At 30.3% G+C, this 18,541-nt stretch overlaps 1 protein-coding gene across 3 annotated transcripts in view; it reads left to right on the plus strand.

Moving 5' to 3' along the window:
• The window catches only part of LOC106688573 (coiled-coil domain-containing protein 40), a 35,516-nt gene that overhangs the window by 4,350 nt on the left and 12,625 nt on the right, over window positions 1-18,541 (plus strand). For all 3 annotated transcript variants that reach the window (XM_014433092.2, XM_014433091.2, XM_014433093.2), the window contains 12 exons: window positions 290-385; window positions 1,813-1,939; window positions 5,064-5,202; window positions 5,790-5,912; window positions 7,498-7,594; window positions 9,316-9,473; window positions 10,779-11,023; window positions 12,055-12,196; window positions 12,569-12,670; window positions 17,220-17,402; window positions 17,476-17,724; window positions 17,800-17,977. In XM_014433092.2, coding sequence (XP_014288578.1) covers window positions 290-385; window positions 1,813-1,939; window positions 5,064-5,202; window positions 5,790-5,912; window positions 7,498-7,594; window positions 9,316-9,473; window positions 10,779-11,023; window positions 12,055-12,196; window positions 12,569-12,670; window positions 17,220-17,402; window positions 17,476-17,724; window positions 17,800-17,977 — 1,839 coding nt within the window. The remainder of the gene's footprint in view (window positions 1-289; window positions 386-1,812; window positions 1,940-5,063; window positions 5,203-5,789; window positions 5,913-7,497; window positions 7,595-9,315; window positions 9,474-10,778; window positions 11,024-12,054; window positions 12,197-12,568; window positions 12,671-17,219; window positions 17,403-17,475; window positions 17,725-17,799; window positions 17,978-18,541) is intronic.

Consider the following 18,541-nt stretch of genomic DNA (forward strand, 5'->3'; position numbering starts at 1 on the left):
GGACTGCTTTGGTAGTAGACCTTACCCATAATTATAGTAATAATTTCCCTAGGGATATTTTTAGCAAATGTGTACGCAATATTTCATAGGAAAGATGACCAAACAGTATTTTCCATCAAAAATTTATAAAATTTCCTTATTAATATGACAAATGATTTCCCTCATTACAAGATATGTTCCAATGGTTTAGTCTCCTACTCTATCTATATTTTTATCCTTCTACTTTATAGATAATATTAAAAAAATTGTTATTTTCTTATTATTAATAATTTTTATTAATTTATTTAAGAAAAACCGTATGATATCGAAGAAACTACAGCAGCATTTGTTGGTGGGGTGAAAAAGAAATCAGCAATAAGCAGTGCAATTTCTCCTGATATTATTGGTATTTATATATCTATATATATATATATATTATAAGTTTGTATTATGTATTTAGTATTATTCCTTTTTTTTACATTATATTTTATGTACAAACAAATAATTCCTTATTCAAATTGCATTGAAAGTCGACAATTATCTATTCATAAATGTATAAAGAAAGAATGAATGTGATAGGTCTCAGTTATGGGGAAACCTCTTCCATTTCCTCTCCTGCTCACGTAATGCTGAAATTAAAAAAAAAAATCACACACAATCGTTTAACCCAGTTAAGAGATTAACTTAGCACAGATAAATGTTCCAAAATAGTGTTTTGGGCTCCAGGAGATCTGAACAGCATAGATCTGTTGTTGAAAAGTGCATATTGAAAATATCACCCGAATATAATATTCCTACCTAGCGGTAGGATACGAAAATGTACTTGTATCGGAAGATCTTTGTTGTTTGTCATATTTGCCAGTGGACGAGTGGTCTAATGTAATGAAAATAAGAACTGTTTAGATAATAATACAGTTTCCTTTTATTAGGAACTATGTTCTATATGCTTTTCACGAAGATTTATTTCATATACAAAAACCTAGTGTGGTGCCCCGCATCACACAACTTTCTATTACCACCTTACACACGTTCCCAAGTTTTTCGTAATGTGGAAGGCTCGTGTTGAAGTTATCGCCAATTTTGAGGAAAAATCTAAAGACCAAAGAAGGCGAAAATTATGAAAACAAATTTTGTTTTTGTGTTGCCATAATAATTCGTATTTTAAGATTTCTTCATGTAAAAAAAAACGGATATAAATTTGGTTCCTGCCTAGAATCAACAGTTTAACTAAAGATTACGTAGCTGTAATCCAATCGGGAAAGATCGGGCTGTCTCGGTTTTCCCATTCGAATCGAATGTCTCTATTTTTCATTTTTTTCTCCTTTAGTTATTTATAAAATTGTTATTATGATTTTCACTTTAAGCTAATTATTCGACGCAGAATTAAATGTTATTATTGTTGCGCTATAGGTTGTTGTACCCTTTAAGAATTAAGGGAAGAAAACAAAAATATTTACAATTCATTGCCTTATAAAATTAGTAAGAGTTTTTATGATCACCAGAAATGTGTTTCCTTGTTAAATGTGGTAGAAACCAATTTTTTGGCATTATTTGCTCGTTTGTATTTCTTAAGTACACCGTGCGAGGCTTTGGACCTGCACGGTCTGTCGCGCCAATGAAAAAAAAAAAATGTTTTTAAATAGATTTTGTGCTCCTGGACAAAGAATAGGAAAGGAAGATGGTTCGGAGTGTCAATAAAGTTTGTTGGTTACCATACTTTAATTTGGGGGCAGTCAAGTTAATATTGATAGTCTGCTGGTTCATTAATTGTTTTGTGTAGGGATTAATTCATAATAAAAAGTATTGATAGCTAAATAATTTATTATTCAACAGAACATGAAGAAGATGAAAATAAATCAACTGAAAACTGGATGGCTTCTTTAGTACCTGAAATGAAGAGCGTTCTTGAACCTTCAGAAATTATTTCTGAAGAGAAGATTTCAATGCCAGACGAAGATAAGTAAGAATACTATTTTTATTTTCCTTTGATTATACTCCTCAAAAAAAAAAAATACTGAATTTATACCTAGCTTAGTAAATATATATTATAATCAACTATATTTACATTAGACAAAAAAATCAATATAAAATACGCCAAAACTTTACAACATACTGGTAACGTCACCCAAGGTTTCAGATTTTGATTACATTTGGTACTTTTAATCCTTTCATGAAAATAAGATTATATTCCAAATTTTATTGTTTTTATCTGAACTAGTATTTTTTTTTTTTAGAGTCACACAAAGTTTGATAGAAACGATGATTTTGTATTCTCGGAAATACCTGTTTCCTCTATAGAAAAAATAATGAAGTATCGTTATTTACCAACAAAATGGTAAAACACTTTTATGATACAAACAATTATTGATAAATCATATTGATTTGAAGAAAAGTGTATAATTATTTTTAAATAAAAACGACTACGGAAATATGCCTGCCCTACACACCTACCAATTCGTCCTGAGAGGAAGGGTGTTATATTATATCTCCTTAAACATATTAATTGGTAATTACTGAAGTCGTCGACTATAAATAATAAAACTTGGAATAGTATTTGGTTCCTTTCCACTATACGTTATAGATGTTCACTGGTAAATCTCTTCATATGGATTTTTTACTGTAACCTTACAGAAATCTCTTTGCATCAGTATGGATGAACATAAAGAAAGTATATTAACTTTTTTATCAGAAGTCTTGAGTTTCTTTCAGATGTGAAAGGCACCCGACTATAAAACCAACTTTCATTATTTATAGGCAATTTCAGTAACATTCCACTAATACATTTAAGAAGATATACAATAACACTCCATATCTAAAAACTAATAGGTGTTTAGGCCCGGAGGATGTTTCGTTATTCGTTAATGTTTTTCATATACTGGCATTTTATATTTTTATTAATTGTCATAGACTAGAATTTGGATGAACGTGAATCGAGTATCGTTATTTTGGTAGTATCGCATCTTCGTATCCAGAATTTTGCCGAGTGTCTCTCCAACACCTACCAGTTCAGAAGTGTATATTTAGGTTAGGTTATAACATACTACATTGGAGGAAGGAGTATAATAGAGAGGGTAATGGCAGAGGAGTAGGAAAAGAGTTCAAGCTGTCTTATGTTTCAGTTTAGATTACAATGATGGACTATTAGCCTCAACATAAACCTTCCTTTCGTGGGCGTGGTCTTTTTGGCTTCACTTATACTTAGAAGAATAGTAGGGTTATGTCTCCCTCCCCCGCATACTACTGATATGTTTTCCTATAGAATTTGTAATCATAGATTATGAACAGGGGGATTGCCATATCCCTACTCTTCTAAGCAAAAATAACGCTAAGGAGTGGGGATTAGGTCACGCCCATAGAAGACAACTTTACGTTGAATTTAGTAGGGATTTCGCACATTAATGTATCTGTAAAACCGTACAGGTGAAGAAAATAGAAGTTGTAGAAAATGTTATTTCCAATAATTTGGTATATCTATAATGAAAACCCATTTAGCCGTTCTTGAGAAATTCGTGCTTCTTTCTCCATTCTGTCAAGCTTCATTTCAATATAGATATTAAGGACCCTAAAATATATTAACTGTTCTAAAAAGTAAGGAGTAAATATAAAATTGAATTAACTTGGTCAATTTTTCAATTAATGTTTTCTAGGAACAGTTAATAAAAAAAATAATTTCTTGTAAGATAACCATTCAAATCTAAAGTTTGATACAAAAAAATAATTGTTTCTTATTATATAATGGAAAAAGTTGTTTATTTAAAAAGGAAAATATTAGTTTGTAGAATATTTAATGTTTACAACAAAAAAGTGACTGTAAATTAATAGTAATTCATGTTGAAATCAAAGAATGAAGTTATTTTTCTTTCCATTTTATTTGCTTATATTTTATCTGGATGATATTCTGTCCCAGAAGTGTAGTGTCTTTTAAATGTAAGTTGGACATATAGCAATAAGTATTTAATTTTGAATACAATATCCTTTTCCGTCCTCTCCTCCAATGTTAATAGGGAGTTAATTAATTGTGGGGGCCGTCCATAGCTCAGATGGTTAAGCGCAGGTCTATCAGTTTGAGATCTGCGGGTGGTGCCTGTTCGAATCCGGCCTGGGTCATTGACTTTTTTTATTAAGTGGCGGTCCCACAAAATGAAATACTTGACCCCCCACCATGGATTGATTGATCATCTATAGATAACATCATCTTCGCTGAGGATTGCCTTATATAAAAAAATAATAATAACTGTGGTGTTTATTTATTGTAATAGTAAATTAAATGTTATTTGCCTTACTATTCAACATCGAAATGTTAGATATCTACATTATATTAACCTTAAAAATTACACTTTGTAATGCGTAATATCCAATTTATATCAAAGCTGTGGCTAAGATTGGCTATAAAACCTTAAGATTGTTACGAATCATCGTAAGTAAAATGAAACCAACTTTCACTGAACACATTATTTAATATCAATATATCAAATTATTATTATTTATACCAAAACACCTAACCCAACCAATAATATTGATTGTGGTACATGCAGGTATAGCACACGTGTCAGTGCTATATACCCTTAAAATAGTCAATATACTAACCGTGTTCGGAATTTTTAGGCTAAGCTGTTCTTTTACAAATAGCCAATAACAAAAAACTTGCCATAAATAAAATGTAATAATTAAATTCTAATAAAAAGAATAAATACACAATAAAACTGGGTGTGTAGAACACAAACAAATTATTGTACTGAAAACATACACTGTCAGTGATTATAATATACAATGGAACTGGGTGTATAGAAAAAGGATATATTATTGTACTCAAACAGATACTGTCGTAGATTATGAAATTAGTATTTAATTATATAAATATATTAAATACATTTAATTGTAACTATTTTATTTTTAAAAATATTTATTTTGATGAGGTTCATTATATTTTCATTTGAATAATGAAATTATGATTTGCAACAATTAATAAAATATTAGTTTTGGATGAGTATTGTTTTCCTTGCTATATGAAAATTGTAAGACACTTTTGCTATCTCTGTCCTCCATCTGATGCATGCATGTAATAATTCTTCTTAAATGCATAGAATTGCAGAGGCAAAGAAGATAGCTGAATCAGAGATTTTATTGACAGCAGATAATCCCATGCTGGAGAAATTTCAATCTGTTCTTAAGCAACATCTTCTTCGTCAGATCGCTAAGTTGAAGAACAGCATATTGGAAATTGTGAGTTGCCCTTAACATTCCATTCAATAAATATTTTACACATTATAAATGGATTACATTTAGAGGTCTATTCATTCAAGCAATCATAAAATAAAATAAATTGTGAGCTTAATTCCAAAAACTCTCCATTTTATTTCTATTTAAGTAAAGTTTTGAGTGTAACATACGTCTTTATTTTTGGAAATTAAATTTTATTTCAAGGGATGCAAACTTTATATTACTCTACTTTGTGTACTGTAAATAATGATTTGTTAGCTCCCATTCTATCTTGAACCTGTTGGCATTGGCTGATTAGGATATACAAGACTCTCGGTTTTAAATACCTTATTTAAAATTGGGTATCATTTAATTTAAGACTACATACAATGGATAAAAGAAAACAAAGTGAAATGAAATAATCATATATTGAAATTGCATAGTTTATTAATGAACTTTATTATATTTTAATGATTGAAAATTTGATTTTTTCATTTATACTTGTATCTATATGTTTATTTTATTATTACTTTCTACGAAAAATATTTCTATTTAATCAGATTCACTGCAGAGTGAAAAAAAAAATACTTTTTTTTTTTTTTTTTTTTTAGGGAGGTGATCATAAAAAGAAGGAGACTTCTCTTAAGGTAGAATCAGACTTAGCTTATAAGGAACAGCAAACTATAGTTAGACAACGAGAAACCCTCGAAAACTATAGAAATACTATTGAAAAGGTAAGACTTTATTTTGACATAAAATAAAATTTTTGTCACAAATGTGAAACAAATTTTTACAAAGAAGTGACATATGTAAAGTTTAAGTGATGATGAATCTATTGGGTTGTAAAATAAGTTCGTAGCGTTTTTCAATATTTCAATTTAATGCTCTCTGTGTTTATAAAATAATATTTACTTGGTCAATAGTGTTTATATATTCCAAAAAAGTATTAGGTATGGTGCTTTTATGCATCAGTTTCAACCGAGATTCCTTATCTTTAAGTGGTATTTTGCTTGCTCAAAATGGAAGTAAAAAAATTCATTTTCGTCATTTAACGATTTTATATTTCCAAAAAAGAAAATCCGCTGCACAGACGGTTAACGAAATTTGCCGTGTGTATGTAGATGATGCCTTAATTGAAAGCACCGTCCGTATGTGGTTTGCTTGGTTCAGAACCGGAAATGTTGACTTGGAAGACGCAAAGCGCTTGGGTCGTCCTTCAACTATTGATGACCAAATTCAAGCATTGGTCACAGACAACCCTCACTCTACGACACGAGATATCGTAAAACTGTGCCCAATAGGAACAATTAAAGGCAGCGGTTAAGCAAAAGCGTCCAACATTGGCTAATAGCAAAGGCATAGTTTTCCATCACGATGACGACCGTTCTCACGTATCTTAGCAGACCTGGCAGAAATTATTGGAGTTTGGCTGGGATGTGATCCCCACTCACCCAACCTTGCTCCAACAGATTTTCACTTATTTCGGGCCCTTCAAAACTGAACGGGAAACACTTAAATTCGCTGGAGGGATGCAAAACGCACATAGAGGAATTCATTGCGCACAAATCTGAGAAGTTCTAGGAGGACGGAATTAAAAAAATATGATAAAGATGGCAACATGTAATAGATCAAAATAGGTCATATATAATTGATTAAAAATATTTACAAGAATCTGAAGTTTTTATTGAAATCACCAGTAAAATACAACACGAACTTATTTTACAACCAAATATTATTAAAACGGAAAATAAATAAATAAATTGGGCCCAAATCTTTAAATAACGAACAAGAAATACTTTTTGGTTAGATCAATCCCCTTACCCTGCCTACTACAGCTAATAAAAGTTTCTCATTTATCAGATTAACTAAAAAAACTATTTGGTAAATAAACTTCTGTTTTTGATGGTCAATCTATAGATTTATTATTATTTTAATTTGTACTTCATTGACAAATCAACTATCCCCATTTTCTGGTAGGGTGTTAGAAACCACTTTCTGATAATTGAGTTAATTTTGATGAAACTTGGCAGAGATGATTCTCATTGGGTGCATTTAACTTATAATTTTTATGTAAAAAATAAACTGTATTTTATCTTTCCTTTATTCATTATCTTTTTTGTTGTTTATATTATAATATATCAAAAACTATTATAAAATAATAAAAATATATTGTTCTTTGCTTGTGATAGTCAAATAATAAAATACTCCAGTCAATGTTTCAAAGAGAAACACAAGTATTAGTATTTATAAGTTAAAATATTAGTCTGTTAATTTTATTTATTTATTGTTTTCTTTAACTTAAATTTCCCTCGAATGCAGGTTGCTCAACAAAGAAAAACTCTTGAAGAACAAATGCAGACTCAGAGAGAAAATTATGATGAAATGAGGAAAACGTATGAAAAAACTAAGTCAGAAGGTTGGTTTATATCTTTTGTTGTTGTAAAATTATTCCTAAAATGTATGAGAGTTTTCATTCTTTCAGTGTATAATGATCGTTATGAAACTGACTCAACATAAATTTTTAGATGGTTTTCCAATGTCCTATAGCTGATAGATCCTTAAGTATAGAATGAGATGCAAGTTACAGATTAAGGAAGGGTTTGGTCAACAAGTTAGTAAGTTGGGTGACAAGTTCTGATCTCCTCAGTGTTCTTTGTGGGATTATTCTATCCAAAAAAGTGTAAAAATTCCAATATTTTTGTTCTACTTCTGACTTTTTAAACAGACAATTATAACGAGTAGGTTGGTCGATGTACGACATGTCACAATCTCACGAGGGATCATATCACAAAAAGAAAAGGCAATCCTTCCCCACGTGAGATTGTGACATGTCGTACATGGACCAACCTACTCGCTATAATTGTCTGTTTAAAAAGTCAGATAAGTAAGACTACCATGGAGGGCGGGAGTATTGTTTGGATTGTAATTGAAAACAATGGAGGATTACCTCACGATCATCCTGGAAATTCATCTACATCATACTTACATAACACTTAATATGTTTTGTTTCCTGTCTCAGGTAGATTACTGTACTATCTCTGAATAGTAGGTGATTTCTTGTACTATCTGTATCTCCCTCAAGAGTGACAATAGATGTTCATGAAAATGACACCAAATTCCACTGTATAAGACACCATTACTTAAATTTAAGTGCTAACTGCTTGTTTGTAATGAAATAAAAAACGATCTCTCCTTGATTTTGAAGTAAGCCTATCTAAAATGATTTCAATGTTACTTTTCTGCTACATCTTAAATGATTCATTGTCTTCTTGGTCAATTTCTAGATCAAGGAAGTATTTTAGGGATGATTTTAAATCTGTCAAACTTTTCATCCATTTTAGCAGACATGCAAGTTGGACATATAGCAATAAGTATTTAATTTTAATACAACATCCTTTGCCGTCCTCTCCTCCAATGTTAATAGGGAGTTAATTAATCGTGGGGGCCATCCATAGCTCAGATGGTTAAGTGTAGGTCTATCAGTTTGAGATCTGCGGGCGGTGCCGGTTTGAATCCGGCCTGGGTCATTGACTTTTTTTATTAAGTGGCGGTCCCACAAAATGGAATATGAATATATTTATTTTTACTCAATGATCTCAATCTGAAAATTTTATTTAAAAATTAATTATACTTTTAAAAACTGTTGATTATATAAATTTCTTTATTTACCTTAATTATTGTTCCTACTCATTTAGACTTTTTCATCCAATTTCAGCTTATATAATAATAATGATTATAATAAAATACTTTGATTATTCTAACTTGAGTTTAAGTTGTATTCCCCTAATCACAGTTCTGGTTTATATAAGTTAGTTTGTACAACCCCATTTCTTTTAATTCAGCAAAATAAAGGAACAAGTCAAGTAACTTTTTTTTTAGATAGGATAAAACATTTATTGGTAAGATATAGACAATTAGGATCATACGTAACTTTAGTGCCAATAATTGTAATCTTTGAAAAAAAAAAATTGGTCTAATAAAATTGAAACTTTTAAAGGTTTTTTATGTCATTCAATAATAATCAACATTAAAATTTCGATAATTGGCACATATTTAATTCATTTTGCTGAGGTGTATAACTTATCTGTAAATAGTAAATAATTCAAATATAAGTTTTTAACCTAAAATTGTTTTCAGTGGAGCATTGCCAAGGGGAATCAGAAATGTTAGATGATTTAGTGAAAAAAATGTCTGAACATGATAAGCAACAAGAAAAAGAAATAGCTCTTTCCAAACAGAAACAGTCTTTCAATTTAAAAGACAAAGAAAGACTATCTAAGGAAAAACAAGCACAGGTTAGAGTTATGTCCTAATGTTTGTTAAGTCCTTGTAATCTTTGACGAATTTTCTTAAAAAATGAAATAAAAAATAAGTATGCTAAGGGCTTGGGCAAACATCATTCCATACCAACATCCATGGCAAACATCATTAAAAACTATTTAATTTGTTTTCAAATATATTCCAATATCATATTATAAATCCCCTTTTTAAAAGTACATCTCAATGATGTAGGGCTTATAGCTCATTTTTTATTTCCAGTTTCATCTTTGCTATAAATGGTAACTTGCTTCTAGTAGTTTAACTATTTGAGTTGATTGATTTCAAAACCTGCTCAATTAGTCTAGTTACCTAAGGTTCACAAATAGTGTTTTCGGGGAAAAAATCATTATTTTTTTTCTTAGCAGTTCTGTATTTTTTTTGGGGTGCTTGATCTGTATCTTAATCTGGATGAACCCGCAATTTAGGATCTCTTTTTAGTTTTTCACTTATAATTAGAAAACAAAGAATTTTTGGAATAAAAGTATTCTATACAAAATTATATTAAACAAAATTTGATACAATATCCTCATATCACATTTAATTTTCAACTAATTTATGATGCTAAATAGTTGTCCGAAATAGCTTATTTGTTGGAAAAAAATAAGCACTGAACTATTATTTTTTATTTTCCTTGCATCAACTAAAAAGAAGAGAGAAAAGCTGTATTTATTAAGCCATGCTGCCCAAATAGACAGCATACTGGTCTATCATATAAGATATAATACAAATACTAACAAAACAAATTAATAAGATACTATATTTATGACAAAATATTTATAATTTTTTTTAAATTATATTTTTATTTTTTTAAACACTGAGTAATGTCTCCTTGTTATAAAAGATGTATCAACAAGATTTACATTTTTATAATATTCATTTCACTCATAATTATTTACATTTTTATAATATTCATCATAAGTATTTTTTTTTTCCAAATTTATTTATTTAAATAATAATTTCTTTTACAAATAACTCTTTTACTTCTTGATTGAAATTTAATTAGCCTGTGGTTAAAACCTATATTATACTATACTATGCATTGGAGCATAATTTTTTTTAGTAAGAATCCTTAGTCAGCCAGAACATGTGATAAACATAGGTCGGCTTGCTTTGCATTGGTGTTGTTAAAACTATTTTATTTTTTCATATGGTGGATGATATATAAATTATTGACACTTGAAAAAACCTTCAAATATCTTGCTGTTAGAGTAAATTAAATCATTTAAACTTAATAATGAACTCAAATTAAAGTTACATATTTTTTTTTTTACTTATTTCAGGATATGCTTCTCTGGAGAATGACAAAAAATATTTTAGACAAGAGAAGGGAAACAGAAGACCGTATAAGAAGAACTAAATCAAAAACAAAGGAATGTAATGTGTTAAGTGAAAGATTGCTTTCAGCTTCAGTTGATCGTGCTGAATTACTGCTTATTAATGAATTATTAACAAAAGAATTGCAAAAAGCATTCCATTACATCAAGGCAAGAGATACTGCACTGTTGACTGTAAAGAAGGAATTACAGTTTGTATCAGTATAGAATTAGTAGCATTACTAAATAATTAAAAATTATATAATTATAACTTTATTAATTAATTAATTTATAGGATCACCACAAAATAAATATTAATTGACCCAGGTAGAAATTGAACCCATGCCGTTCTGAGCTGCTCATTCTGGGACAGTTAGGAATCAGTATCAGATTTATGTCCATCCATCTAAAACAGATGTATTGTTCTTTTTTGTTGGCTCTTATATATCTTCTAAAACACTAATTTTCATTAAAGAGGCGGTCTCATTGTCCGAAGCAATGTTACCTTATTTACAATTTGTGTAGGTTACAAACAAAAAATTTTAACCACAACTCAAATAATAAAACTTATTTTCTACAATCCTTCATGGGAAGTCTTTATCCAAAAAGAAGTTCGAGGAACTGTTCACATAAATGGAGTAAGAGTAGGTAGGATGGCTATGTATCTTCCATTGTTTTTCTCATTGTGATCTATGATTTCCTTCACATGGAATGAGAGTGTTTAAATAGAATGATGTTACTTGTTTTATAGTCAGGTCGATTCACTAATCCATTCATCCATAGTCTTTAGCTCAGTCAGTTCATATCATATGATTTGGGTGATTTTTGGAAATAAATAATAAAAAAAAAGAGAGAGAGACAACACTAAATTTAAGTTATTTAATTAAGGTATATAATATTTTTTAAATTACTAGAATAAAGGTTACAAAACATTATTACATATAGTATTATAAATTAAATGGATTATGTGTACTTCTTTAAAATAATCAATGAAAGCTGGTTCAAAGTGGATGTTACAATTGTTTTCTATGATTAAACTTGGATTGAAAAAAAAAGATATTTATCTCAGACACCCCTCAGATCCCACAGAGTTCTAAAACAGATTTACTCCACTCTCATCTCATGACCATCAATAAAATGCAAAAGTCTATAATTTTCAGAGAAAATACAGTGAAAAAAATGCCAAATATTGTGAAATATTTTATTTCATATAGGTTATTTTTAAAATATTATTATATTTCAGAGAAGCAGAGACCAATTGGAAAAAATTGGTAATGAGTTTAAACTGGTACAGAAAGCATTTAAGGTTATTAATGGCTGAGAATGAAACCCTTTCTCATCAGAAAAGGAAAAATGGTGATGAAGTGCAATTTCTTAATGACAAGGTTAGTTATGAAAAAACCTTATCGCTTGATTTAGTTTGAACATGAACCTACTTGTCAAAAAGTTTGATCCATTGATATTAATTAATTTACTCTGAATAGTTAATCAAGGCAATTGCAATATATATGCTTAGAATATTTATTATAATATAAAAATTAATAAAAAATGAGGTCTTGATATTTTGATGAATATTCTTTGATATTTCCTTAAGTTCACAGTAGTAACAATAATGGTACTAGATTATGTTATTCTTATTACTGTTTAACATGTACATTTTACAAAATTTATTAAAATAAAACATTGTGATTATTATATTATTTGCACATAACAGTACAATGGACTGAATAATTATAAACACTTTAATTTTTTTTTAGCTAGAAGTATTGAAAGAGGAGCGTTTCAGAGCAATGGAAGAACTTAATTCTTTTGATGACATGTTGAAAGGTGCTGATCGTGATTTTGAACATGCTGAACAAGTAAATACTCATGTTGTTATTGTTATACACTTAATTTTTAAATGGTGTAGGAACGGTTGATTGTAGATGTATTCTTAGATAAGATCATTGGGAGTATAGGTCAACTAAGAAACACACAGTTAGGTAATAACAGCTTCAATGAGTGAATGATACCTGTTTTAGGTTGTAGACCTTCAATGGGTTTAAATAAAACAAGGTATGAGAATAAAATAAAAAATATAGTTGGGTAGGATTAAATGGGGGTGTATGAAACAATAGAGCTATATATCTAGAAACATATGCAAATTTATTTATTTCCACCTTCCCCTGCCTTACAAGCAATACAGGTGTGAAGCCGCAATTCGATGTTGCATATCCATCATCAAACTACTGCTAATAAATCAATTTACAATTAATAATTCATTAAGTTTTCTTATAGCTTACTTACTTACTACAAATTCTTTGTAATACGGATAGTTTTCTTCGCTTACTAGCTGAGAAAAATCTTTCTCTGTGAGGGTGTAGAGTCCGGTTTCCCTCAGCAATCTGGCCCGTAATGCATCAAAGGCGATACAGTCAATGATGATGTGCTTAGCAGTCTCCGGAACACCACAACTAGGGTATAGGGGGTCGATATCCATCCTGTGGCCAAGAAGCTTGGCTTGAAATCCCCCTTGCCCCGTGAGAAATTGAGAGAGCCAGTAGTCTGGGAGGACCCACTTTGCTTCCATCCGTGACCGAATGGTGGGGAAATATTTACTTAAAGTAGCACCTATTGGGCTTGTCATCCAATGCCAGTTCTATTCTTCAGTGGTGTAAACATATGCAAATATGAAATAGTATGTGATATGAAAATATAAGAAAAATATGTAGGAATAAAAATTATATAAGATAAAATACTGTCTCAGCATCTTCCCATCAAATGTAGACTGTATTATCCTAAATACTTCTCATGTTTAGTTTATTAACCACGTGCCACATTGACTCGAGTCCCTACAGCCCATTGTGATGAATATCTGGATTACTTCACTCAAAACTTTTATCATATTATTGTGATCTCCGAAACCTGGCTAAAGCTTTACAACCCTTTCTCTTCTCTTTCCCATCCAAACAACACCCTGATCCTATTACTGGTGATTGCTGTTCAGTGTTATGATATATTCTGATTGTTACACATATGCAACCCAATTCGATTCCTGGGACCCCTATCAATTATTTTTATGAAGTGTTCCAATTTAAAATCATGAAGAGAACCTATTTCCAGAGTACTTTAATGGTTCTTTTTTATTATTATTCATAAATTTTTTTTATTACTGGCAATTTAAAATGTAATTTATCTTATGGGAGGTATTTCTGCCAAATCTGTTTGATTTTTAGTGGACAGCCTGAAGATTAATAATTTTTGTCTTGCAGCAGTCCGGCTTCTAATACTACTAAGAAAACAAGATAAGTGCTACATTCCACAATGAGCTTGAGCGAATTATCTCTGTTGTTGTGGGTCACCGTTCTCTAATTTCTGTTTTGCAAACAGCTTAGTGCATGATCTGCTCTTGTCCATTCATTAATTTTTCCTTATGGAAAGTGCTAGTTTTGTTGTGGAATCTAGGGGTTTTATAACAAAAGACAAAGAGTATGTTGCTTAAACAGACACCAACTGTTAACTGAGCTTCAAACAAAGGGAACATCCCAAGGGAAACAAACAAAGGGAAACTCCCATTGTCTGAATCAATTTTCTACAGCAATTTCCTTCCTAAAATTTGTTTTATTATGTCCTTTTATTTATTCTTTTATTTTATTATTATTATATATATTTTTAAAAATTTTATTTCATCACTCCTACCACACCTATATTAATTTAATGTTTCACAAACACTTGACCGAGTCTGAGGTTCAAACATTCCCGATTGGTCTTCTGTCTTTTGTAAACAATTTGGACTTCTCTTCTTTTAACAGCATCCAAACTTTTCGTAGTCAGGATTATAATATTCACCAAAATACTCTTTGAAGATTCAACAGGAGGTTTGGCGATGTTTGTTTCATAACTAAATCTCTTTTTCTTTCTGAGTTTCTTCTTCTTCTTGGTATGAGTGTATTTCTTACTTTCTTCTTCTAAATTATTTGCTTCACAATCCATATTGTTTTCATCCAGGTCCCAATTACAGTCATCTACATTTAATCAAGGATGTTCTCCACCTTCTTTAGTGTAAAAATCTTTAATGAAAAGTTTCTTCATCTTAGGAAGAAAGTCCTGGGTCACCATTTAAAGCCTTTTATTTTTGTAATCTTTCTCCAATCTCAACAGTTTCTCTTTCTCCTTCTTCTTGATGTTTTCGTGTTTCTTAGCTTTTTCTTTCTTTTCCCTTTGCGCGATTCCTGTCCATTCCTTTTCCATAGAATCATCTTTGAACCTTAATGATTCTACAGCTCGTCTAGTATACTTCTTTATCTGAGGATATTCTTCTGATTTAAATACGCCATTGTAGTGGTCCTCTGCTTCAGACTGTCCTTCCAGTTCTATTTCTTCTTTAGATACATTTTCACTGAAAGGTGAAGTAGGTGATTCTTCATTTGAATATGTTCTATTAAATATGTGATCCTTTAATAACTGGTTATTTTCATCTAAATTTTTATTGTTCCTAAACTCATAAAGAAGTTTAAGTTCCTTCTCCTCTTCCTTATTACCTAAGTCAGCTCCCTCCTCTTCTTTGGCTTTTTCAATTTTTATGACCTCTTTCAATTTGACTCTAGGTCTCTTCTTCTTCTTAGCTGTAGTATATTTCTTAATTTTTCCTCCCATCCATATGGTTTTCATCCAGGTCCCAATTACAGTCATCTGTATTTAATCTAGGGTGTTCTTTATCTTCTTTGCTGTATCGTGGATATCTTCAATAAAGTGTTTTTTCATCTTTTGGCCTAGTTTTTCTTCATCTTTGAAATGAAGTCCCAGGTCACCAGTTAAGGCCTTTAATTTTTGTAACCTTTCAGCAGGTTTCTCTTTCTGATTCTTCTTTTTGTCTTGGCGTTTCTTTCATTTGGTGTTTGATGATGATCAGAAGTCACTTGTTCTTTCATTGCAGGAGTTTTGTTTTTGAAGTGTTCATCACTTGACCTTTCGTGATATGTCTTTAATGCTTGTTCATTCCAATTTAGATTATTCCTTCTTTCAAATGACAAAAGTACTGAATGTAATATCATCCCAATAACGATGACAAAAAAAAAAAAAAAACTAACCCAAATAGCGATGACAACAGGATCATAATACAGTGGTAAGTCTTCAATAATATATCTCACCAATTTCCCATCTGTTAAGGATTTACCCAGTTGAGCTATCCCTTGAACTAAACAACATTGAAACCTCATAAAATAATTATCCAAAGTTTCAACACTGTTTTTCCTAATTTTGGCAAGGTCAAACATTAAATCAATCACTTTCTCCTCTGGAACATCCTCAAACCTTTTTCTTAATTTTTCCCAAATCTTTTTCACCTCTTATTGACGGCAATATATCATCACTGACTATTAGAATAATAGTAGAGTGTACCTGTTTGTTTTTTCTTTTCCAAGCTGCATCTTCTCCAGTGGCGGATCTTTTTCTATAATTTCCTCGTATAAGTCCTTTGTTTCTAAGTACGCTTCAATCTTCATCGACCAGATCCTGTAATTTTCTGCAGCAAGCTTTTCAGAGCTGAATACTGTGGTGTCCATTGTCCTTTGTGTTTTGATTTCGGCGGTTAGTCCCAAACAAAATTACAAAGCTTATGTATCCGTTAATGTACATAAATTACACTTGTCACTTTACCCTTTTATGCACTAAACCACTCTCTGCTACCAGTTTGATGTGGAATTTAGGGAAGGGTTTTATAAAGAAAGACAAGGAATATATGTTTCGGTTAACAGACAGCAAGACCGACTGTCACTCAGAACAAAGGAACATGCCTGTTTCTTTGTAGCAATGTCAAAGTATCGGCATCTACTGTTTTATTTTCAAATCAAATAATAAAACTTATTTTATACAACACAGACCCCTTTCATCTACCATTGATGCAGATACTGATAGTGATGCTAATACTGATACTTCTACTGACTGTAGAAGAGTTTTATAAAGTTATTCTAGGATATCTTGTTATGAGTGGTCAGCATGTGCTCCAGTCAGCCAAAGAAATTGGTATCTTGATTCTTAATAAATATTATTTAATACTTGGAACTGTTAAACAGAATATAATTTGAATAAAGTTAGTCTAGTGAAGGTCTTGAAGTTAGTTTAGTGAAGAGAATAATAATTATGCTGATTAAACTTAACGAATTTCATTATACTACTAGTATTATAATTTCCAGAGAAATCAATTTAAACCCTTTGAAACTAATTTACTATATCCCATGGTATTTAACAATGTTTTGGGCTCATCTTGCCCGTTATCAAGTCTGTCCTTTTTTACAAAAAAAAAATTATTCTACACTACCTATAACACCCCAAATGTACTATTATTTAATAAAACTATTCAACATATTACATGAAGAAAATTATTAGTTAATAATTACATTACTAATTCATTATTCTGATCTTTTATAGCTTAGTGAAGCTCTTAAAGCTGATGAAGAACATATACTTAAACAAATTTCAATTGCTTGCGGAGAAAAAATGAGATTAGAAAAAGCATACATGGAGAAGTTAGTCTATCGGGATACAGCTGGGAAAATGGTGAATCATGTTAATGATTTAATTTTAAAAATGGTGGAAGAGCATAAAAACAAGGTGATTACTAATTTTTATTTTACTTTTCTAGTTACTTTTTTTTTATTGAATATCTAATCAAAACTTATTTTAGGAGTTTAAAATGTATAAATTAGAGAATCAACTGGCCAGAGAAATGGTTGAGTTAGAAATTCTAAAAGGTTCCTTGAAAGAAACTGAACTTGAACTTGAAAATGTTAAGATGAACTTTAATGTAATAGACAACAATTATACAAAATTAGAAAGTAGTTTTAAAAAACTCACGGATAAGGAATTTGAGTTCAAGAATTCTGTGATTGGTAAGAAAAAACATTTAGAAAATCTTGAAACATCATGGGCTAATGTAAGTTTTTGCTTTATTAAAAGTTTTAAATTTTTTTTTTTTAACTTTTAAGTTTGATTGAGTATGATGTTACAGAAAACATATCTTGATAGCCCACTGGTAATAAAAAAGAGAAAACTGTCTGAAGGTATTGCAAAATTAGAGGAATCTATTGAAGAAAAAGAAGAAATTTGGCTAGAATTTCAGGAAGGGTGTCTCAGAGCTTCAAACAAAAGGCAAAAACAATTAGAAAGAATCAATTTTCTGAGAAAACGTAATTGAAACCTTCAGCTTTTGGTTTATAACTTATTATTATAGACCATATTTTTCTTCCCCGCTATGGATACAACAAAAGCTTTACTCTAGTAAAAAAGCTTAAAATTTTGCTGTGCCTCGACGTAATTGCTAATCAATTTCTGTAAATGGATTTTAATATAAAAATGTTTGAAAACTAGGGTGGTAAAAAGTGTACTCCCCCTGGGGTGCACAGGCCTAGAATGGTTGTAGAATATTTTTAGGATTGTAGTCAATAATTCTTTAAGTATAAAAATTAGCTGAAATACCATCATAAACTACTTTATAGTCCATTAAACAAGCTTCCATTTTAGCCATAATAGAATTATTTATAATCAATGATTTCCAAGTTAGAGCTTCTCTAAATTCAATGGTTTTCTCCAAATGACTATAAACCAACATTTATAAATTTATTTTAGCAAATACTACTATTCTTAGGAAGATAATCTTTATGAAATACTTTCTGGTGGATCAAAGAAGCTTCAAATTGAACTTTATTATTCTAGTTCAATATTTTATGAGAAACAGTTTTTCAAACACCAAT

Source organism: Halyomorpha halys, unplaced genomic scaffold (genome assembly GCF_000696795.3).
Source record: "Halyomorpha halys isolate HHAL.00 unplaced genomic scaffold, Hhal_1.1 Scaffold1157.1, whole genome shotgun sequence".
In the NCBI taxonomy this organism is placed as follows: domain Eukaryota; kingdom Metazoa; phylum Arthropoda; class Insecta; order Hemiptera; family Pentatomidae; genus Halyomorpha; species Halyomorpha halys.